The sequence below is a fragment of the Heterodontus francisci genome, chromosome 1 (genome assembly GCF_036365525.1).
Source record: "Heterodontus francisci isolate sHetFra1 chromosome 1, sHetFra1.hap1, whole genome shotgun sequence".
NCBI classification, from domain to species: domain Eukaryota; kingdom Metazoa; phylum Chordata; class Chondrichthyes; order Heterodontiformes; family Heterodontidae; genus Heterodontus; species Heterodontus francisci.
In genome coordinates this window covers 227,157,921-227,182,442 of record NC_090371.1, presented here as the reverse complement: position 1 = coordinate 227,182,442, position 24,522 = coordinate 227,157,921, and the positions used below count along the sequence as shown (strand labels likewise).

The window sequence follows — 24,522 nt, the reverse complement described above, 5'->3', positions numbered from 1 at the left end:
TGGTGAGGCTTACTGGAGTATTTAAAATAATGAAGAGACTAAATTGCGTACCTATGGATAGAAAATTTGCATTAGATAAGGTGGTCAAAATGAGAGGACCTGTGTACAAGTTGTGTATGTACAACTGCCAATTCTGAAGAAGGGTCACTGACCTGAAACTTTAACCCTGCTTCTCTCTCCACAGATGCTGCCAGACCTGCTGAGTATTTCCAATGTTTCTTGTTTTTATTTCAGATTTCCAGCATCCGCAGTATTTTGCTTTTATATTTGTGTATGCATAGAACTAGATTGGATGTTGGGAGGTAGCTTTTTTTTCAATATGATTATTGATCTTTGGAATAGGGTGCTTGTAATGAGTTCCTGTTATGTTGTCTGATGCAACAAAAATGAGATCCATGGAGTCCAGCTGTTTTTTTTTAAACGACTAAACTATTACATACAGTACAGAGCTAACTATTTACAGGATCTCACTTGAGGTGTTACAGTTGCAGAGTGAGTCCAGCTTGTAGTCACATGACTGTGTCCCAGTAATTAGCTCATTAGCATACTAAGATCTTAAAGGGACATCACTCTTAAAGGCAATCACACTATGTCCCCTTTCATTCCAAAGATAAGTCTTATATGCTAAAAGTAAAAACACATAACATTGGATAACATCAAAATTATTTATCCATGGATAGAGATTGTGCAATTTACAAATATAGATGCTCAAAAGTCCATATATCATCTCGGTGGTTTGACAACTCTTGCTCGGGGAATTTGCATCTCATCTGTTGCTGTTCTTTCTGAAGTTTTTCCCTCTCTGCATTCAGTTTCTGTTGCTCTGCCTTCAGCCTGCAAACATACTCTCTTGCTTTCCTCAGGATGACCACCTTGTCAGCCTTGTCATTCTTGGAAAGTTCCAGCGCCTCATCACGAAGAGCCAACAGACAATGCTTCAACCCATGCTTCCTCTGCCTCCTCAGGACATTGCGTGTCCTTCGCCTCTCCTGATCCTCTGCGTCTGAAGGCTTGTGGCTCAAGGTAGAGGACTTGTTGGGGGAAAAGAACTTGGCCTCGTGGAGGTACCTGTCCATTCTGGCTCCTTGTGATGCTGGCAGTTCTCTGGATAGCAGAGGTGAAGGCGCTGCATATTTGTGCTATCGTTGGGTTTCCAGACTGCACCATTGGATGCTGGCCGGAGTCTGCGAGTGGGTTCCGGTCCTTGGAGATTTCCTCTTGGTCTCTTCTACTGTAATAGGTACCTTGGTTACCTCATGGATGGTTATGATGTTGAGTCCTTCCATGCTGGTAGTCTGCCACTGCTGGTCTGTTCCTGTCTAGTAGGTAGAATATTTGTCTTTTCCATGCCAACTTGCCGTATCTGCATTGCATTGTTAATGTGCCACTGCAAGGGATGGGTGACCTGTTGTATGCAGATAACTTAGCAGCTGTCAGTTGTATCATTGATTTCCAATTACTCCAGGGCATATCTTTGAGGATTCGGACTGGTAGGATATATGCACTAACACTGGTGTCAATCTTGACCCTGAGTGTATGTTTGCCAGCTTTATTTGGGCAGATGATGTTAATAGTGGTGAAAACTTCCAGTTGTTTGACTTCATCAACATGATGTGTCAGGTTCCTGTGTAAAGCCTGTTCATCTTCTGGCTGAAAATTACTTCTCTCTGGGTTTAGTCTCAAGTCTTTTTTGCTGTGGATCCCATGTATTGACTTGTGTTTATGCAGATCTCTGATGCTGTCATTGCTGCTGTTGCCCTTTTGCTGTGCCTGTCGTCTGTATGTGCCATCCTGTGACTTCTGGCTGCGTCTTTGGAGCTAGCCTCAGAGATTTGTGGAGGCTAGGTCACTAAATGTATTTAAGGAGGAGGTAGATAGATTTTTGAAATCTCGGGGAGTCGAGGGTTAGGCAAAGCAGGCCCGAAAGAGAAGTTGAGGACTGGGACAGATCAGTCATGATCTTATTGAATAGCGGGGCAGGCTTGAGGAGCTGAATAGCCGACTCCTGCTCCTATTTCTTATGTTCTTGCATAGGCAGGCCCAGTGTCCTTTTGCACCGCACGCCGTTCACAGATCTCGAAATGCAGGAGAACTTTGCAGTGAGTGGGAACAACCACACAGCTTGCATGCTCTTTTCAACCTGGTTATGGTGCCGATACTGTTGGCTGCACCTAGTGCTTGCAGATGCTGTTGTCCAGCTATGATGGCTTCATATTTCCTGTCATCTTTCAGCAATGCATCCATGCTATGATCTTTCTGGAACGCTTCAATGGGTGTTGATAAATCACCAAGTCCATTAGTCACTCTGATATCTCAGTTGCTGAGAAATCACATTCATTGCCCTTACTACGGCATCTACTGACAAACTGGCCTATTGATTCCTGTGGCTGTTGTCTGGAGGACATCAATTCCAGGCGGTGAATTGAAAAATTCACTTGCAATCGGAGCTGATCTTCTAGCATTCTCCATATCTTTGGGATCTTTCTGGTCTTCTTCAGATAATCTGGAGGTATTGATTCTGTGTAATCCCTCATTTCCAATTGCTATTAGTATTTTTACAGCCTGTTTTTCAAGTTCTGCAATTACTTGATCTCTAAAGCATAATTGCCTTCGTTGTTGGAACAGTTTGAACTCAGATTGGATATCAATGGCCTTTCAGTTCATGCTGGGAAATTTGGTATCCGTTTTTCTACTACTCTTTTGCTTTACAACGTCCTTTGAGACTTGTTCTATGACTCTGTTCTGTCTTCCCTTAAAAAAACTTTCCTGCTTTATTGACAGGAGCAGGTATTTAGCAATGCTTGTCTGTTTACCTAGCTTCTAGCACTTTTGTCTGTCTGTTTACACAGCTGTGCAATAGGCATTTCTAGTGCTTTTTCTCCCTCTCTGCCGGAGTTTATTTATACAGCCATTTAATAGGCAATTCTTCATGCTTGAGAGGTTTTATGGGTTTTTTAAAGCTTTGGCTGAGTGAATGAAATCTCTTCATGCTTGAGTGATTTAATGTTTTTTTATAGCTTCAGCTGCAAGATGTGTGAATGGAGGATTCCCGTTCTTTTTGCTGTCGGATGCCTCCTGTAATGGCGCCAACTTTGATCAGCCTGGGAGAGTTGTTGGGTCTTTCCTGTTTTTTTTCAACAGAGGCTTTGAAAAAAATGATTTTTTTTTAAGAACTTGAAAGCTTTTTATGTTTTTTAAACAGTATCCCTTGACTGTCGGCACAATGACTTACCTGATTTACTTGCAGCCTGTCGTTCTGAGCTCTGTCTTCTACAGTTTGAGCTAACTGCTTTCTTCTTTCCCTGTTTGGGCCAGTATTTTTTTTAACTTTTTCCCTTCTGGTTGTAGGAAAGGTATTTTTCAGAGCTGTTTGAGCTGTGGTCTTAAAGTCATAGACTCTAAGACCACAGCTCAAACAGCTCTGAACTGTGGTCTTAGAGTCTATGACTCTAAGTCTTCAATCTTCAACTTTGTTTTCTCACCACAGCTGCCACCATATAATGAGTTATTGTTATGTTGTCTAATGCAACATAAACGAGATATTTGGAGCCCAATTGGGTGAAGATCTCAAACAGGTTTATTAAAAAACTGAACTATTATATACAGTACAAAGCTAACTATTTACAGGACCTTACTCGAGGTGTTACAGTTTCAGTGTGAGTCCAGCTTGTAGTCACATTACTGTATCCTGGTACTTAGCTCATTAACATACTAAGATCTTAAAGGAACATCGCTCTTAAAGGCAATCACACAACAGTGCTGGCTCATGCAGTACATGCAGATTTGCTGTAAAATATTACAATGGAAACTGGACAAGTTCTTAGTGGATGCCTAAAGAAAAGTTAGGTGGGAAATTGGATAATTTACCCCATGGTCATTGGCTCCTGGAACTCTTTTTGAGGATCAGACAGATTTTTCTCAGAATTCTTTTCCCCGCAAATTCACCTCCCTTGCCTTTCCCAGAATTCATGGCTGCTGCTAGGTAGGGATTATTAGGGGTTGTTTTGCTTTGTTGTGACATGACAGGGAAAGTCAACTGTCAAATGGAGTGAGTTGCAAAACAGAGTGAGGTCCTTAAAATGGGATTCTGATGAAAGTGAGAATTAGGTGCAGAGGGCAAAGGAGATACTAAATAGTTTAAACCAAAAGACAACAGTAAATATATAAATAAATAATCACAGTAATTAATTAAAGTTAAAAGGATAAAATTAACTAATCAGAGGATACAAACAGTAAAAGGATCTGAATTGCATTAAATAAAAATCTGGCATACATAAATAATAAATAGGAGTTGTGGGGTACCAAACTAAAGCATTTATATATAATGTATATACAAAACTTAAGCAAATAGACTTTTAAGTAAATGATGGGGCAGCTGAGACGTATTGCTTGCAATTGCTGTGCCCTATGGGAACTACAGGATGTTTAATGCGTCCGTTTTAACCACATGTTTGGAAGTACAATCAATTGCTTGAGCTTGAACTCAGGATTCTGAGCTTGATGAGCAGCTGGTGATATACAGATAGAGAATTTCCAGGGTTGCATGTTACAGGAAGTGGTCACCTCATAGCCACACAGAGTTCAGGAGGATAATAAGTGAGGGGCTAACAAGGAGGTCAAAAAGAAAAGGCAGGCAGTGCAGGAATCCTCTGAGAGTGTGGTGCTCACAAACCAGTTTTCAGTGCTGAATATCAGTAAAGGTACAACACCTCAAAGGGGTTCAGTCCAGAACACAGCACCATAGGCAATTGACTGCACAGGGGGACACAGTGAGGTGTAGCAATACAGTGGTCACAGGGATTTCAGTAGTCAGGGGAAGTCAGGTGCTTCTGCAGCCGCCAGCATGAGTTTCACATGATGTGTTGCCTCCCTGATGTCAGATAAAGGACATCACTGAGCTGGTGCTGGAAAATAGCAATAGCATTCTGCTGGGAAAAAGCAAACAGCCAGACGTCGTGGTCCATGTTGGAACTAATGACACTGGAAGGAAAACGGTTGAATCTTGCAGTTCCAGTTTGAAGGGCTATGGAGGAAGCTAAAGAGCGGGATCTTGAAGATGGTAATCTCTGAATTACACCTGGTGCTATGTCTTTGTCAGTATTGGAATAATACATGCTGCAGAAATGATGCAGAAGGGAGGGCTTCAGCTTCCTTGGACACTGGGACAAGTTCTGGGCAGGAGGGATCTGTACAAGGTGGATGGATTGCACCTCATCAGGGCTGGGACCAATGTTCTTGTGAGGTGGTTAACTAGTGTTGTGGGAGAATTTAAATTAATTTGGCTGGGGAGGCATACCAGAATGAAGCATAAGGAAGCGGAAATAAGGTGCACAGAGGACTGGGAGAGACAGCCAACATTAGAATAAAAAATATTTTAGAAATGAGAGGAATCAAATGGCAGCTAGTCCAAAGTCATTACCACTCGTTGGGTTAAAACGTGCTTCCTCACACCCCTCCTGCACCTCTTGCCCAAAACCTTAAATCTGTGTCCCCTAGAACTTGTACTATCAGCGAATGTTCATCGTATCAAAACCTGCCATAATCTTGCACACCTCTATCAGATGTCCTCTCAATCTCTTTTGCTCCAAGAAAAACAACCCCAGCTTCTCCAACCTAACCTTGTAGCTAAATTCCCTCATCCCTGGAACCATTCTGGTAAATCTCCTCTGCACCTTCTCAAGGAGCCTCACATCCTTCCTAAAGTGTGGTGACCAGAACTGAATGCAATACTCTAGTTGTGGCCTAACCAAAGCTTTATAAAGGTTCAGCATAGCTTCCCTGCTTTTATACACAATCCCTCTATTTATGAAGCCCAATCCCTATGCTTTGCTAAATACTCTTTCAATAAGCCCTACCACTTTTAAAGATCTCACAGAATCACAGAATTGTTACAGTGCAGAAGGAGGTCATTCAGCCCATCGTGTCTGCACTGGCTGTCCGAAAGAGCGATGCCCTCAGTTCCATTCCGCTGCCTTCTCCCCATAACCCTGCACATTCTTCCTTTTAATATAATGGTCTAATTCTATGACATGAACTTCCAGGTCCCTCTGCCCCTGTACGCTCTTTAAAACTGCACCATTGAGTGTATATTGCCTCTCCCTATCCCTTCTACCAAAAAGCATCACCTCACACTTCTCTGTATTAAATTCCATCAGCCACTTGTCTGATCATTCTACTAGCCCATCTATGATCCTGTTGCATCCTCATTGTCTGCCATGCCTCCAAATTTCATATCATCGGCAAATTTTGAAATTTTTCTCTGTATTCCAAGATCCAAGTCATTTATATATATCAAAAAAACAGTGGTCCTTGTCGTGGGACATGTAAGTGCACCTGTAATTGAAGGTCACCAGAGGAAGTGATGTCACGTCACACATAGGAAGGAACATAGAAAGATAGCAGCAGGACTAGGCCATTCATTCCTTCAAGGCTGCTCTGCCATTCTAGATCATGACCGATCGTCTACCTCAAAGCCATATGCCTGCACTGTCCCCATATTCCTTAATGTCATTAGCAACTAGAAATCTATTGATCTCTGTCTTGAACTTACTCAGTGACTGAGCTTCCATCACCCTCTGGGTCACAGAATTCCAAAGATTCACCACCCTCTGAGTGAAGAAGCTCCCCCTCATCTCAGTCCTAAATGGCTTGCCCTTTACTCTGCGATGTGTCCCCTGGTTCTAGATGCCACAGCCAGGGGAAACATCCTTTCTGTATTATCCTTTCTATCCCTTTAAGAATTTTGTAAGTTTCTATGAGATCGCCTCTCATTCTTCTAAACTCCAGAGAATACAGGCCCAGTCTCTTCAATCTCCCCTCATAGGACAATCCCACTATCGCAGGAATCAGTCCGGTGAACCTCCACTGCACTCCCTCTACGGCAAGTATATCCTTCCTTAGGCAAGGGGACCAGAGCCGCACACAATATTCCAGGTACAGCCTCACCAATGCTCCATACAATTGAAGGAAGACCTATTTTGCTCCTGTACTCAAATCCTCTCGCGTTAAAGGTTAACATACCATTTGCCTTCCTAATTCCTTGCTGCACCTGCATGCCAGCTTTCAGTGACTTATGAATAAGGACACCTAGATCCCTTTGGACATCAACACTTTTCAATCTCTCACCATCTAAGAAATACTCTGCACCTCCGTTCCTCCTACCAAAGTGGATAACCTCACACTTATCCATATTATACTCCATTTGCCATGTCCTGCCCACTCACTCAGCCTGTCCAAATCCTCTTGAAGCCTTTTTGCATCCTCCTCACAACTCACATTCCCACCAAGTTTTGTGTCATCCACAAACTTGGAAATATTACAATTGATCTCCACATTCAAGTCATTGATATAGATTGTGAATGGCTGGTGCCCAAGCACTATTCCTTGTGGTACCCCACTGATCACAGACTGCCAACCAGAGAATGACCCATTTATTCCTACTCTCTGTTTTCTGCCCGTTACCCAATCGTCAATCCAGGCTAGTATATTACCCCGATTCCATGCGCTTTAATTTTGCCTGATAACCTCTTATGTGGTACTTTATCAAAAGCCTTCTAAAAGTCCAAATACACCACATCCGCTGGTTCCCCTTATCCACTCTGCTAGTAACATCCTGAAAAAACTCAGACCAGTTCGTCAAACATGATTTCCCCTTCATAAACCCATGCTGACTCTGCCCAATCCAGGCCATTATTTTCTAAGTGTCCAGTAATCAAATCCTTTATAATAGATTCTAGCATTTTCCCTACTACTGACATCAGGCTAACAGGTCTGTAGTTCCCCATTTTCTGTCTCCCTCCTTTCTTAAACAGTGGTGTTACATTTGCAACCTTCCAATCTGCAGGCACCATTACAGAATTTATAGACTTTTGAAAGATGATCATCAATGCATTCACTATCTCTGTAGCAATCTCTTTCAACACTCTAGGGTGAAGATCATCGGGACCCAGGGATTTGTCAACTTTCAGTCCCATTAATTTTTCCAAGACTACTTTTTTACTAATCCTAATTTCTTTCAGTTCCTCATTCTCACTACACCCTTGGATCTCAATTATTTCAGGCAGACTTCTTGTATCTTCCTCCATGAAGACAGACTCAAAGTAATTATTTAGTTTCTCTGCAATTCCTCTATTTCCCACAATAAATTCTCCTGTCTCGACCTGTTACAGACCCACATTTGTCATTGCTATTTTGTTTTCCTTTTTACATACCGATAGAAGTTTTTACAATCCGCATTTATATTTCTTGTTAGTTTATATTCATATTCTATTCTCTCTTTCTTAATCAATTTCTTGGTCCTCCTTTGCTGGATTCTAAAATTCTCCCAATCCTCCAGCTTACAACTATTTTTGGCAACTTTGTAAGCCTCCCCCTATGATCTAATACTATCTTTAACTTCCTTTGTTAGCCACGACTGTCTCGCTTTCCCTATTGGGCTCTTTTGCCTTAAAGGAATGTATGTTATTTTTGAAAACCATATATCACCTCTTTAAATACTAGCCATTGCCTATCTACCATCAAACCTTTTAATGTGTTTTTCCAATCCACCACAGTCAACTTGCTCCTCATACCTTCATAACTGCCCTTGTTTAGACATAAGACTCTATTTTTGGAGTGAACTACATCTTTTTCAAACTTAATGGAAAATTTTATCATACTATGGTCACTTTTCCCTAAAGTTTTTTTCACCACCAGATTATGAATTAGCCTTTCTCATTTCATAATACTAGATCCAAAATAGCCTGTTCACCAGTTGATTCCTCAATATATTGCTCCAGAAAACCATCTCGGACACATTCCAGGAATTCTGCTTTCACAGCATTGGTGTTCGTTAGATTTACCCAGTCTATATGTAGATTGAAATCACCCATGATTACTGCATTGCCCTTGCTACATGCACTTTTAATTTCCTGATTTATATCATGCCCTACATTACTACTACTGTTTGGTGACCTGTAAGCTACTCCTACCAATAATTGTTGCCCTTGCTGTTGCTTAGCTCCACCCAAACAGATTCTACCTCCTGTTCTTCCGATCAAAGATCCTCACTCAGTAATGCACTGATCCCACCCCTTATTATCAGCACTACCCCACCTCCTTTTCAGTTTTGCCTGCCCTTCCTAAATGTTGAATATCCTTTAATATTCAGTTTCCAGTCTTGGTCACCCTGCAGCCACATCTCCATAATGGCAATTAAATCATACCTATTTACTTCTACTTGCACCATCAACTTACCTACCTTGTTGTGAATGCTGTGTGCATTCAGATCGAATGCCTTTAATTCTGCCTTGTTAACACTATTCTGTATTTTGATCCTGGTTCATTTTAGCATTTGTTTCTGCTGCTTTCCACTTTCATTCACAGCTTTTCACCTTCCCTTAACCAGCTTTGTTTTTCCCCTATCTGAATTCCCTCACAGGTTTCCAATCCCCTGACAAGCCAGTTTAAACCCTCCACAACAGCACTAACAATTCTCCCTATGAGGATATTAGTGCCTGTCCTGTTAAGGAGTAACCCGTCCATCCTGTACAGTACCCACCTGCCCCAGAACCAGTCCCAATGCCCCCGGAATCTAAAGCCCTCCCTCTTACACCATTTTTCCAGCCACATGTTTATTCGCTCAATCTTTCTCTTTCTATACTCACTAGCACATGGTTGCGGGACTAATCCTCAGCTAACTGTCTTAAATGTCCTGCTTTTCAATCTCCTTCCTAGATCCCTAATACTGCTTTCAGTGCCACATCCCTCTTTCTACCTATATCATTGGTGCCAATGTGGACCACGACTTCTGGATGTTCACCCTCTCCCGAAAAAATGTCCTGTAGCCATTCTGTGACATCCTTGACCCTGGCACCAGGGAGGCAACATACCATCCTGGAGTTACATCTATGGCCACAGAAATGCCTGTCTGATCCCTTAACTATCAAATCGCCTACCACTATTGCTCTTCCACTCTTCTTTCTCCCCACCTGTGCAGCTGAGCCCCTTGTGGTGCCACAAACTTGGCTCTTGTGACATTCCTCTGACAGACCATTGCCCTCACTAGTATCCAAAATGGGAAACTGGTTAATGAGTGAGATAGACTCAGAGGACTCCTGCACTACCTGCCTGGTCTTTCGAGCAGTCACCCATTCCCTCTCTGCCTGCACACTCTTAATCTGCGGTGCGACCACTTTGTTAAGTGTGCTATCCACACAGTTTTCAGTTTCATGGATGCACCACAGTGACTCCAACCTCCGCTCGTGTTCCAAACTGTGGAGCTCAGGTTTTTGCAGCTGGAGTCATGTCCTGCACATGTGATTGTCTAGGCCACGTGAAGCATCCATGACTCTCCACATGTCACAGGGTGGGCATTCCACACAGTGAGCTGGCCTGCCATGCCTTAAGTTTGCTTTCAGATTATTTACTTTAAACTGACGACTGGAAAGTGAAAAGCAAAATTACTCACCAATCAGCTTCTTCTGTGTGTATAAGGTAGGAACTTAAGAGTTCAAGAAAAAAAACTTTTACCTTCTTCTACCTTTTCTCCATAATCCAATTATTAACCCAACTTTCTTAAAAGTATTGAATGTGTCAAGCTGTTTACAAACAGACACTTACACTAGATACTCACCAACCAATCAGCTGACGACTTTGCTGTGATGTTACAGATTTTTTTTCAAATTTAGCAGGCGCTAATTCCAAGGAGCTCCTGTGTGTGCCTCTCCAACTCCCAGGTCCCATGCCTCAAGCCTCGGTCCCAATTTACAGCCCCTTGCTCCAGGCTGTTTCCTCACAGGTCCGATGCCTCTCCCATGAGGTTTATTCCCTGTTCTTCCATAATTTCTCATCATAGGCAGAGCAAGGGAGTATAATAACCTGATACCAAAAAGCTAGGATACACAACTCATAGTAAATCGGAGGAGCGTAAATCTGGTGCCGGACATTGGGATCCAAACAGGTAGACCCAGCGCACAGTAAAAAGCATGAAGTACTCTTAAATCCTGATCGCAATTCATGAAAAAAGATTGTTCTCTGATTGGAAAATCTGGGCCTTTGCCTCATGATCCCTCAGGACTACCTTGCTGGCTTTCTAGAGTGAGTATGATCTTTTTTAAAAAAAGTAAATTTGATGTTGGTGAACAGCCAATTATGTTCGACTCTTTCCAGACATTAACAATGTGGAAAGTGGTGGCAGATGTCCTCTAATCATGTGCATGCAGAGCACTGCTTTGCTTGGCTTGAGAGCAATTTATCTGTCCTTCAAAATTCTACACATCGACCTAACAGATTCCAGCAGCATCTATTCTAAACAGATAGTGATGCAACTCCTATGATACAACATGGTTCAAAAGTCTCAGCTTTTTGTACATCATTATCACTCATAGTTTTCGGGATGGAATTGTACACCATTGCAGTTCGTTCACCAAAAAGGAAGAGTTGGAAGATTGCCAGTTTCACTGGTGATCTTGTTCAGAACGCAGCTACGCAGTGGGAACATGAGGAAGGGAATTGTGGAAGGAAAGGTAGCAGAGAGAACAGGGAGAAAGCAAATAACAAAGAAAAATGTCATGCAGGCCCTCACCTGTCAAAAATGAGGCACATTGGTTTTGTCATCTGAACATTGATTTTCAGCTGTTGCTGGAGTGAGGAAATGACTTGTTAAACAGATCAGGTATGGCTGGAAAAAAATTTACATACTAACTGACATCGAAGGTGAGGAAGCGCATTCCAGGGCCTGCTAAGGAGGATACAATCCATAAGGGCCAGGACTGGTGAGACCAGCTAGTCAAATGACTAAGTGGCTGTTCCAGGGTTTTCTTTTGAATTGGCCACATAGAGTTTGAACTCTGAAAGACTGTTTGCTCCTAGACTGAGAAGACTCTCCTGTCTGCTCCCATCTCTTTCTCACAAGCCTCTGAATCCACTGAAGACACATGAATCCCAAGAGAGAAAGTCTCCTACAGCGAACAAGGTTTAAGAAAAATACTGGGCCCCAGTGACTCTACAGTGAGCTCGAAGAACCGTAACAAAAACTCTTCAGATATTGCCTCAAACTTTCCACTTTATTTTTCTTCTGCTCTTTTCTGTCTCTGCATGTGTGTATCACATATGCATGTGGCGTGGGCATGTCGTGTATCCATAGGCCTCAACCGAATTACAGTTTAAGTTCAAGTTTAATAAATTTTAACTTTTCTTCTTTAAACCGAACAAAACCTGTTTGTGCTGGTTCATTTGCCTTATAATTGGAATGCGGTGAACAAGGATTCACCAAGGGGGAGCTAAAAACATGGTGTGTTTAAAATTAAACCCTGTTACAGTAAGACCAGGTGAAGGCTGAGAGGAACCCCTAGACACCTTCCTCACCGGGTTGTAACAGAAATTTGGGTGTTAGCGTCTGGAATTTTACCCACAGACAAACGAGAGAAATTGGAAGTGGGAAACCAAATTGTTCCCAATCAAAAAAGAGCAAGATTTCAATACAGGTTTTCTTGTGGTTGCTTGTGCTTGAATACTAATATCTCAGCAACTGAAGTTAGTGGCTTCCCAAGCCAGGGTGAAGTAACTTGGGATAAGTTAAAAGCACTGTCTATAGAGGAGCTGAGAAAAATGGCTGAGCAGTGTGGGATCACTGTACGTGGCAAGGCGAGGATGTTTGAACTCCTAAGACTAGTGGCCAACCATTTTTCCCTTGAATCTGAGGAAGCAGAAGCAGGGTTAGAAACAGACTCCGACAGGGTATAGCGAGCAAAGCTACAATTGGAACAGAGGAAACTTGAATTAGAGGGAAAAGAGAGGGAGAGAGAGCCTTCCAGAAGGAATGTGAAGAAAAAGAAAGACAGGAGAAAGAAAGAGAGAGGCAGGAGAGAGAGAGAGAAATAACCTTCCGGAAAGAATGCGAAGAAAGAGAGCTAAGGTGGCTTGAGTTAACGAGGGGGCGACAGAGTCACCCCAGTGGCCAATATGGAGCATCATAATTCAGGGCTGGGTACAAAATTGTTAAAACTAGCTCAACTAATTCCAAAATTTAATGAGGAAGATGCAGAAGACTTTATTGTGTCCTTTGAGAATCTGGTAAGACTGCCAAAAAGGCCTGCTGAGACCTGGCCTCTTTTAATACAAAGCAAGCTAACTGGAAAAGCCCATGAGGCTTATTCCCTGTTGCCAGATGAGAGCTCATCAAATTATGAACTGACAAAAAATGCTATCCTCGGGACATATGAATTAGTACCCGAAGCCTATCGCTAAAAGTTTAGAACCCTCAAGAAGCAAGCTAATCAAACTTATCTGGAGTTTGAAAGAAGTAAGCAGCTGGCTTTTGGCCAGTGGCTGAGGTCTCTTAAAGTACAGCTCAGTTATGAGAATCTCAGAGAAGTAATTCTATTAGAGGAATTTAAACACTTCCCCCCACTCTCCGTAAAGACCCATGAAGAGGAGCAACGGGTTCAGAGAGCCCAGCAAGTGGCCGTTCTGGCTGATGAGTTTGCTTTAATTTATAAGTCGGTTTCCCAGGGGAGAACCTTTCCTAATCACCCCCAAATATCCGAAAAGGACAAAGGGTGGGAAGGTGATAGGAGCACAAGCAGTCCTGGGAGAGAAAGGAAAGCAGGCGACATAGAGGGCCCTCCTCCAGCCAAAAAGGAAGGTGCTGTGAGCAAGAGTGAGCCCGGAGGCCTGTGTGCTTCCATTGTAATAAAGCAGGGCATTTAAAAGCTGACTGCTGGAAACTATAGGGAAAGCCAGTAGGGTTAATCAGGACACATCCGCTCAGTGAAGAAGCGAACCTGATAGAAAGCACAGCAGAACAAGCTGTGGCTTTAACTGCAGTAAGAGTAAGACCCAGGAAACTTATGGCTGCAAGTGCAGGAAAGTTTAATAGGATTCCTGAAGGTTATCAGGGTTTTGTGACTGAACGGAAAGTAACCCCATACCCCTCAAGTGGGGCCAGAAAGCCCATAGTGATTCTCAGGGACACAGGGGCCACTAGATCCCTTTTACTGGGAAACGGCCTGACCTTTTCCCCAGAGAGTGCAGTAAACACCAGAATGGTGGTGAATGGTATTGGAGGGCAGTGTATGCCTGTACCTGTACAACAGGTGCACCTGGATTGCGACCTAGTTTCGAGACCAGTGACTGTAGGGATTGTCCCTAGTTTGCCTATGGACAGGGTTGACTTGCTCCTAGGTAATGATCTGGTGGGGGTGAAGGTAGTAGCCCTCCCAGTAGTGAAAGAAAGACTGCAGGAGGTCAGAGAGACAGGGCCGTGGCAGGAGACAGTCTCCTGCAGTTTCCCTGAATGTGTAGTAGATCAGGCCATGATCAAACCAGCTTCCCCTGAGGAGACTGAATTGGCAATGCAGGCAGATGACCAGGTCTGTCTGTCCGAGACTTTCTTTGGAATGTTAGGAGACCCAGGGAATGAAGTAAATGGATTTTCCCTAGCTAAGGCTCAGTGAGCCGACCCACTATTGCGAGAGTCAGCACAGGCTGCCTAGTCTGAAAGTGAAGCAGAGGGAGTCCCTGATTGCTACAATGTAAAGAATGAGGTTCTGATGAGGAAATGGAGTTCTCACAGACCTGAGAGCAAGGAGTGGACAGTAGTTCACTAGTTAGTGGTGACGCAGAGGTACCGGAGAGAAATATTAAGAAGGGCCCACGAGACTACAGTGGCTGTACATGCCGGTATACGAAAGACCAAAGGCCACATAAGACAACAATTTGACTGGCCAAAAGATGTGGTGAAGTACTGCAGGGGTTGCCACATGTGCCAGGTTGAGGGAAAACCCCAACCTAAAGTGAAACCTGTACCAGTGAAGTCCTGTACCCATGTCAGGAGGACCCTCCAGCAGAGGGCTGGTGAAGTGTAAGGGACCCCCGTTGAGGAGGGACAGGCAGGCACAAGGCTGGCAAATAGTTAGACAGGGAAGGGGAAAAAGTGACCAAGAGGACAGGTTAAAGGAAGTCAGGGAGGAATCCTGGATGAAAACTCCTACTGTCCGGTCAGCCAACCCTGAGAAAGGTGAAAAGTTAGACCTCACATCCTCCTACATAAATGCAGACACTAGAAGCTGAGTTGCTAACAGCATTTACAAGAATCTGCAGAGACAAAAAAAGACCTCGAGGGGCAATGAAACCATGAGGTTGATGCCTCACCTAGTCAAAGTGCCGCAGGTGAGTGCAGTAGAGTCTGCACAAATACCTGCAAGCAGGAGTGCCCTAGAGGACAAAGGGGAGATTAGCAAAGAATCCTCCCCCACAGTCAGAAAAAAAGCAAACACCCTGAAGTCAAAAGCCTTTGCATGACTCAGCAAAGCACTGAAAGAGAGTTCAGGATAGACCTACCCACTACTGACTCTCTTGAAAAAAAAAATTCAACTCAGTGTTAATTAAACCTAACCATCTCAAAGACCCGAGGCAGCCATGGAAATGGGCAAGCTGAAGAAAAAGCTCCCAAAGAACCGCATGTTTACTGGGATGCCGAAAAGGGGGCAGTTAAAGCAGCACTGGCACCAAGAAAAGACAGGCTGTAAAAAGTTTTAGGATTGATGAATAAATGTGAAAGAATGAGAGAAATGCATGGTTTTTTCTGTATTGTATATTTTCTCTCAACCCTTTTAATGAAATGCGCTTTTCTCAAATTGCAGATCATTCCGCTGGCTGTGGAGGTGTCATGCAGGCCCCCATCTGCCAAGAATGAGGCACGTTGGTTTTGTCATAAGAACATTGATTTTTAGCTGTTGCTGGAGCTTGTTAAACAGATCAGCCGTGGCTGGAAAACTTTTTTTACATACTAACAGACATTGAAGTGCATTCCAGGGCCTGCTAAGGAGGATACAATCCACAAGGGCCAGCTGGTGACATGACTAACTAGCTGTTCCAGGGTGTTCTTTTGAACTGGCCACAGAGAGTTTGAACTCTGAAAGACTGTTCGTTCCTGGACTGAGAAGATCTGTCCTGTCTGCTCCCATCACTTTCTCACAAGCCTCTGAATCCAATGAAGACACGTAAACTCCAAGAGAGAAAAGTCTCCTACAGCAAACAAGGTTTAAGAAGAATACTGGGCCCCAACGAAAAGCAAGATCTACCTACAATCAAGGACTCTACAGTGAGCTTGAAGAACCGTAACAAAAACTCTTCAGATATTGCCTCAAAATTTTCCACTTTATTTTTCTTCTCTTTTCTATCTCTATTTGCATGTGTTTATCGCATATGCATGCTAGTGTCGGCGCATCGTGTATCCGTAGGCGTCAACTGAATTAGAGTTTAAGTTCAAGTTTAATAAATTTAAATTTTTCTTCTTTAAACCTATGAAAACCTGTTTGTGGTGGTTTCTTTGCCTTATAATTGGAATGCGGTGAACATGGATTCACCAAGGGGGAGCTAAAAACACGGTGTGTTTAAAATTAAACCCTGTTACGGTAAGATCGGGTGAAGGCTGAGAGGGACCCCTGGACACCTTCTTCACTGGGTCGTAATAAAAAGGAGAAAGGAAAAGAGAATACAAATTAATTGAAATGGAAAAGACAAGAAAAAAATCATGAGACAGAAGAAAAGAACAATAAAATGAAAGAAGTGTCCATAGTATACAGTTTTGGTCACCTTATTTAAGGAGGGATATACTTGCAGTGGAAGCAGTTCAGAGAAGGTTCACTAGGCTGATTCCTGGGATGAGGGGTTTGTCTTATGAGGAAAGGTTGAGCAAGTTGGGCCCAAACTCATTGGAATTTAGAAGAATGAGAGGTGGTCTTATTGAAACAGAAAAGATTCTGAGGGGGTTTGAAAGGGTAGATGCTGAGAAAATGTTTCCCCTTGTGGGGGGAATCTAGAACTGGGGGCACAGTTTCAAATTAAAGGATTTCTCATTTAAGTCAGAGAATTTCATCTTTCAGAGGGCCGTTAGTGTTTGGAATTCTCTTCCTCAGAAAGCTGTGGAGGTTGGGTCATTGCATATATTCAAGGCTGAGCTAGACAGATTTTTGATTGACAAGGGAGTGACGGGTTATCGGGGCAGGCAGGAAAGTAGAGTTAAGGCCACAATCAGATCAGCCATGATTGAATGGCGGAGCAGGCTCGAGGGCCAAATGGCCTACTCCTCTCCTATTTCTTATGTTCTTCTAGAGGGAAAAAAAAGGCAGGAAAATGAAACTGCCACCAGTGAGAAAGAGGTTACAGGACATGTTGGAGGCATTCACCACAGCAAATGGACACTGGTATGTCTACACTGTTCTGTGTTGCAAGCAAGATTATTTCTGCTTGCTATGCACTATGGTTCTGTTCCAGATTTCCTGTTTGGTATTCCCAAAGAAAAAGGTTTGTCATCAATACCCAACATAGAAAATCCTCATAAATATGTTTACAATATTATCTACACATAGCAACTAGTAGAATTTTTATCTCATAATGCTGATATGAAGGGTTCATGATCAATGTAAAGAATCAGCAGCTAAATATAACAGGGTATCGAGAACCATTCAGTACACCATTCTGTCATTTTACAGGTAGTTAGTTAGACTGCATCTGCAACAGTGCATCCAGTTTTGGTCCCCTCAGATAGTGGATGATATAGAAACACAGGAAAATAGGAGCAGGAGAAGGTCATTCGGCCCTTCGAGCCTGCTCCGCCATTCAATACGATCACGACTGATCATCCAAACTCAGTAACCTGTTCCTGCTTTCTCCCCATATCCCTTGATCCCTAAGAAATATATTTAACTCTTTCTTGAATATATTTAATGATTTGGCCTCAACTGCTTTCTGTGACAGAGAATTCCTTCCACAGGTTCACCACTCTCTGGGTGAACAAATCTCTCCTCATCTCAGTCCTAAATGGCTTACCTCATCCTTAGACGGTGACCCCTGGTCCTCGACTGCCCTGCAATCGGGAACATCCTTCCTGCCAGTCTGTCTAGTCCTGTTAGAATTTTGTAGGTTTCTATGAGATCCCCTCTCATTCTTCTGAACTCTAGCGAATACAAGCCTAATCGACCCAATTTCTCTTCACACGTCAGTCCTGCCATCCCAGGAATCAGTCTGGTGAACCTTCACTGCACTCCCTCCATAGCAAGAACATCCTTCATCAGATAAGGGGACCAAAACAGCACACAATACTCCACATGTGGTCTCACCAAGGCCTTGTATAATTGCAGCAAGACATCCTTGCTCCTGTACTCGAATCCTCTTGCTATAAAGGGCAACATATTATTTGCCTTCTTAACTGCCTGCTGCACCTGCATGCTTACTTTCAGCGACTGGTGCACAAGGACACCCAGATCTCACTGCACCTCCCCCTTTCCCAATCTATCGCCGTTCAGATAATAATCTGCCTTTCTGTTTTTGCCACCAAAATGGATAACCTCACATTTATCCACTTAATACTGCATCTGCCATGTATTTACCCACTCACTCAACCTGTCCAAATCACACTGGAGCTTCTCTGCATTCTCCTCACAGCTCACACTCCCACCCAGCTTTGTGTCGTCTGCAAACTTGGATTTATTACATTTAATTCCCTCATCTATATCATTAATATATATTGTGAATAGCTGGGGTCCTGGCACTGATCCCTGCCGTGCCCCACTAGTCACTGCCTGCCACTCGGAAAAATACCCATTTATTCCTACTCTTTGTTTCCTGTCTGCCAACCAGTGCTCTATCCATGTCAGTACCTTACCCCCAATCCCCTGTGCTTTAATTTTGCATGCTAATCTCTTATGTGGGACCTTATCAAAAGCCTTCTGAAAGTCCAAATACACCACATCCACTGGTTCTCCCTTATCTATTCTACTAGTTACATCCTACAGTAGTCTTGGAAATAGTCCAGAGATCTCGGAGAAGGAATCCTAACTTAAAGGATCTTAGTTAATCATTTAGGCTTAAAGAGCTAGATCTATTTACACTGGAACAGCATACACTTAGAGACAACCAGATAAAAAGGTTATAAAATAATGAAAGTGCTGAACTGATGCAGGTAGCTTTCAAACTTTGTGCTGCCTGATAATTACAATGATTGTGGAGGGCAGCTAGTGGTTAATGTGCTGCTGAGTGGCTGCAGGCCTCAGCAGGAGGCCCCAAGTTCATGCAAAGCTAGCACCACTTGAAGATAGCTTGCACTACTTAAAGCCAGACTGTGTCTCTTAAAGGTGAGGTGCATTCTGGCTGCAGCAGGGACTGGAGTTACTTAAAAAAGTTTTGAAGACCAGGAGGAAGCTACAGAGATGGTGCAACAGGCCAGACAGCTTGCCCCAAGGTTCTCGGATGCCACACTGGAGGCCTAGGTGCATGAGGTTGATAGGAGGAGAGAGGTCCTCTTCCCTCAGGGAGCGAGGAGGTTCTCCAGATATGTATTGAGAAAGTAGTGGAAGCTGGTAGACATAGCAGTCAATGCCAGCAGTCCAGCCCCAAGGACCTGGATACAGTGCTGAAAGAACTTTAATGAGCAATCAAGGTCAGTGAATGCATTCTCATATACCACATCCTACCAGCTGCACCACTAGCCTTATGCACTGCTCCATTCACTACACCTGCTCAGTCACCTACCAATAATCTCGATCAACCATGACTCAAATCTCAGATTCATATACTTTACCTCCCCCCACACACTATTCTACTGTGTCAGGCACATCACTCAAATACATTACACCACACTCACTGACAAACATTCTTCTCTCTCGCAGAACAAGGTAGCCCAGCATAGACAACAGCAGCAGCTAACTGCTGAGGGCAGGTACAGCTGTATGTGCTCACCTCCATGGATGAGATGGTGCTAGGAGTAATTGGAGAGGCCTTTAGTGGTGCCATGGCCAGTGGCATGCAGAAACCATTGAGGATGATGGTATTTTCCTGCCAAATGCACCTTCTCAAATCCCACTTCACCCTCATCCCACAAGCTGTTATGAGGTACAAGCTGCAGATGAGGTAATCATGCACCTCTTTCTTTCACCCATTTCTCTCACCCCAAGCCTGCCCACATCCCTTTATGCTTTCAAATACCGAAGAACTGTCGCCTGGTGAGCAAGTATTGCAGGAGGCTGAAGAACTAGAGGGAGAACAGACTAAGGAGGAAGAAATACTGTCACTCAATCTGACACTCGCAGCCACCAGCTCAGATACTGGCACTGTGCAGACTTTAAAGGCGAGATCTAAAATGGTGAGACAACGGGCATGAGTGGCTGGCTGCAGCCAGCCCAGGAAAAAGAATTATGTGGCTGCCAGCTTCTCAGAGGGCGAGGTTGCGCACAAGTTCTGCTGTAGATGACTCAGACTAGACTTTGATGGGGCAGCATATAGAAAAAGGCTGATGGGCATGGACACAGAAATGCTTGGTGCATCGGCATGCCTACCAGAGACCCTGATGTCACTGTCATGAAGCATGGAGGAGCCCTGGTACAAATCTTTGCACAGAGTTTGGAGTCCATCATTTTCAGTGTGGAAGTGGTGTCGAACTCCACAAGAGCACCTGTGGACTCAACCATCATGCAGCATCTGGCCCATGTTTGCAGCACAAACAGAAGCCACCAAATGCCTGAGTGTTGCAGTGGAAGCTCAGACTGAGGTCATGAGATCCATGCTTGCTGCCATGCATGCCCAGCTTGGAACCATGGAGATTCAAGCTGCTGCTATCATGACTGTGGATACCAGTGCTGAAAGGAGCTTTTAAAGTCTCACAGCAGATTACTTGGAAAGTTGAGTGGCTGCCCCAGGGGAAGGGCAATGGCTCTGTGCAGCATGAACATGCTGTCTTCTCTCAGGATGACAACATTTTTGTTCCCACCACTAACACTCGGCCATGCCCTTGCTGTTGCCTGTCAGTCAGCCAACTCAGACAGCTGCCGCCCATGCTGAGGTACTGCAGTCCGAACCCAGGCCTTCTATGCCCGGAGCTGCTCAAGGATGTCCCGCGAGTTCATCTGCAGTGCCACCCCACTAAAAGTTAACAGCTTTCCACCAGCCATTCAGCAGCCACTGGGGTAGCACTGCACAAGACCACTAGGCCAGGCAAAGGCACCCACAAGATTAGTTGAGTATTGTATGGAGCATTGGATAGTTTGTTAGGTAAAGTTGTTATGAAATGGTTCCTCTGTGCACAAACAGAAGCCACCACATGCAAGATTGAGGCCAAGGGGATGCTGTGATGATCCAAAACAGAAGGATGGTGAGTTGTGGAACTGTTGAAAATGGGGGTCTGGGGTTTCATTCAGGGGAACGAAAGTCTAATGATGTGCTTACAGTCAGCCCATCTGGAGCATGGATGTGCTGGCTGCCTCCTCCCTTCTGCTCCTCCTCCTTCCTGCTCCCTGCTCTCTTCCTCTTCCTCCTCCTGAGGTGCTTGCCGAATCCATGGTGGCAAGGGGAATTCACTCATGATGGCCAGATAGTGGAGGAAGCAACAGATCACCATATTTTGGGACCCCTGCTCCAGTGAGTACTGGAAGGCTCCTCTGGAAGAACCAGAGAACAATAGAAAGATTACAGCACAGGAGGCTATTCAGCCCATCGTGTCTGTGCCGGCCGAAAAAACTAGCCCCTCAATCTAATTCCACCTTCCAGCACCTGGTCCATAGTCTTGCAGGTTACAGCACCTCAGGTGCTTGTCCAGGTACCTTTTAAAAGAATTGAGGGTTTCTGCCTCCACCACCATTCCTGGCAGTGAATTCCAGACACCCACCATCCTCTGGGTGAAAAGGTTTCTCCTCATGTCCTCTCTAATCCTTCTACCAATCACCTTAAATCTGTGCCCCTTGGTAATTGACCTCTCTGCTAGGGGAAACAGGTCCTTTCTGTCTACTCTACCTAGATCCCTCATAATTTTGTACACCTCAATTAAGTCACCCCTTAGCCTCCTCTGTTCTAAGGAGAACAACCCTAGCTTTTTAAACCTTTCCTCATAGCTGCAACTTTCAAGCCCTGGCAATATTCTTGTAAATCTCCTCTGCACTCTCTCCAGAGCAACCATATCCTTCCTGTAATGTGGCAACCAGAACTGTATGCAATACTCCAACTGTGGTTGAACCAGTGTTTTATACAGTTCCAGCATTACATCCCTGCTTTTGTATTCTATACCTCAGCCAATAAAGGAAAGCATTCCACTTTATCTACCTGTCCTGCCACCTTTAAGGACCTGTGGACAAGCACTCCAAGGTCTCTCACTTTTTCTACCCCTCTCAATACCCTCCTGTTTATTGTGTATTCCCTCACTTTATTTGCCCTCCCCAAGTGCATTACCTCACACTTCTCCGGATTGAATTCCATTTGCCACTTTTCCATCCACTCAACCAAACCATTGATATCATTCTGGAGTCTACGGCTCTCCTCTTCACTGTCAACTACACGGCCAATTTTTGTGTCATCAGCAAATTTCAGAGCGGTTGATGCAGTGGAACCTTTTCTTTAGTACCCCAATCATCAACTCAGTGATCTTCCTCATGTCAGCATGTTTGTCATTATATGAGTGCTGGTCACATATGGTCAGATCGCAGAGGGGAGTCATCAGCCAAGTGTAGAGCAGATAGCCCTTGTGGCCGAGCATCCACGCTCAGGTACAATGTAGTGGCTGAAAGATTTGGAACAACAGACTGGTGCAGGATGAAAGCATTACGTCTGCTGTCAGGATTACAGGCATTCACCAGCATATGTGCAGAGCACGGTTGCACACTAACTGCACATTGAGTGGTAATCTTTGCAGTTTCAGTATATCTGACCATCGAGATGCAGCACCCACAAAGCCACATGTGTGAAGTCGATGGCACCCTGCACCATGGGGAAGCCTGCTATCCTGGTAAAACCACATCTGTGCTTCTCCTGCTTCTCTCTGTTCAGAAAAAAGACAATGAAGTCCCCTCTCCTTTCACATAGAGCCTCTATCACCTCTCAGATGCAGCAATGGCTGGTGAACTGTGGAATGTTGGCTATGTCACCTGTTCCAGCCCGGAAGGCTCTGTTTGCGAAAAAAATTCAGGACCTGTTCTCGCCCAGCTCTGAGACTGCAGATCTGGTTCCAAGAGGTAGCACAGTTTTGTAACCACCTCCTTGGTGAATCATTGCTGCAGAACACATTGCACCTGTCTTAGGTGGAGGTAGCAGAAGTGCTCTTGGAAGATCTTAAGTGGGTAAAGCCTCCTGTAGAGAACTCTCCTCCCACTCCTCCTCCTCCTGTGTAAGCAGCTTGTCATCTTTGCTGTCCATCTACCTCTGATGCTGCAGCCCAACGGGGATCTGTACTAAAGCCCCCATGACTGGGTGGGGTCCCTTGTGCTGCTGAGCACATGTTCAGTTCTGCGTGTTTAAGAGAGGGTGTTAACTAGAGTGACGAGTTTGAAAATGGCAGGTTGCACATTTAATCAGTGTTAGACACTGGCTGATGTCACAATCTGCCTACTCTGCAAACTTCTGGCAAATACACATACTGCCTGTGCTAACATCCTCTACGAGATGACTTTCAGCACGTTTCATGCTGAAAGTGAGCAAAAGCAGTGCCGACACAATTTTTCTTCAAAATCAGCACCCACAGCAAAAAAAATACTGGCAATAAAGAGCCAAGTTTTGCAGCTTATAACTCCACTTGGAATAATTGTACTTCCCTAACCCAGACCCTTGGAGTAAAACTGTAGTTATGAATAAAAGTAAATTGTACCTTAAAAGTCCAACATATGGACATAATTGAATTTTAAACTGATAGAGGAAAAACAACTTTTGAGAAAAGGGAATCTTTTGCAGCTCAACCCAAATACAAATCATTATTGCAAATATGTGGATCATGATCAACTATGAGAGGGAAAAGACTGTTATGTTACAGTTTGAAATAATGAACATCTCACCTTTTGTCGCCCCTCCGTAGTGTGGTCTTGTTTTATTCTTATAATAAATTGTGTGTTTAACATGGACAGTATACCACCAAATGAGCTACTGACAGGAGGGGTAATAATCTGAAAATGCTCATTAAAGTTGGGTATTATTTGACAGTCTCTTTTGTTCAGGTGTCTTCTCAGACCATCTCCAATTTGCAGCAATGACATTCCTTCATCAAAAAAGAAATGAAATGGGAAAGTTTTGCAGAATATAGGCATAGAGACATTGGCTGCTGCTGAAGAAATGTTCAGTGGCACATGAATGTTAGGTTTTTCCTTTTTGTGAGTAACAAAGTACAAGAGGTAAGGACAGTTCTGAAAGACTCGATCCTCCATGTAATTCTCCACCAACTCAACTCTCATCTCAATTTCATATAACATTTGGGCAGCTGCCTTAATCAGGCCAGGAAGTATAAATCCAGTAATTTCATTTGGGAAGAAGCAATAAACTTTCAAAGTCCCAGTATTTTGATCAAGGCAAAGAATAGATGATTCTTGTATACAGTCTTGTTGCCCAACCTGCTCATATTTCAGGAGAGCATTAAAACTGTTTAAGAAGTCTTTAAGTGTTGCACTAACCAACCTGAGGATTTGCTCATCTTCTTCGAAACAAATTTTGAAGAGTTCCTCCCCAACTGAGTCACGAAGCAGCTCCTTTTTAAGACCTGTGGTTAAGACCAAATACATTATTATTATTTTG

General features: G+C 43.8%; 1 protein-coding gene across 1 annotated transcript in view; it reads right to left on the bottom strand.

Annotated features, from left to right (window-relative positions):
* The window catches only part of gucy1a1 (guanylate cyclase 1 soluble subunit alpha 1), a 107,991-nt gene that overhangs the window by 75,147 nt on the left and 8,322 nt on the right, over positions 1 to 24,522 (bottom strand). The window contains exon 4 of the mRNA XM_068034114.1: positions 23,793 to 24,489. Within this exon, the coding sequence (XP_067890215.1) occupies positions 23,793 to 24,489 (697 nt within the window). The remainder of the gene's footprint in view (positions 1 to 23,792; positions 24,490 to 24,522) is intronic.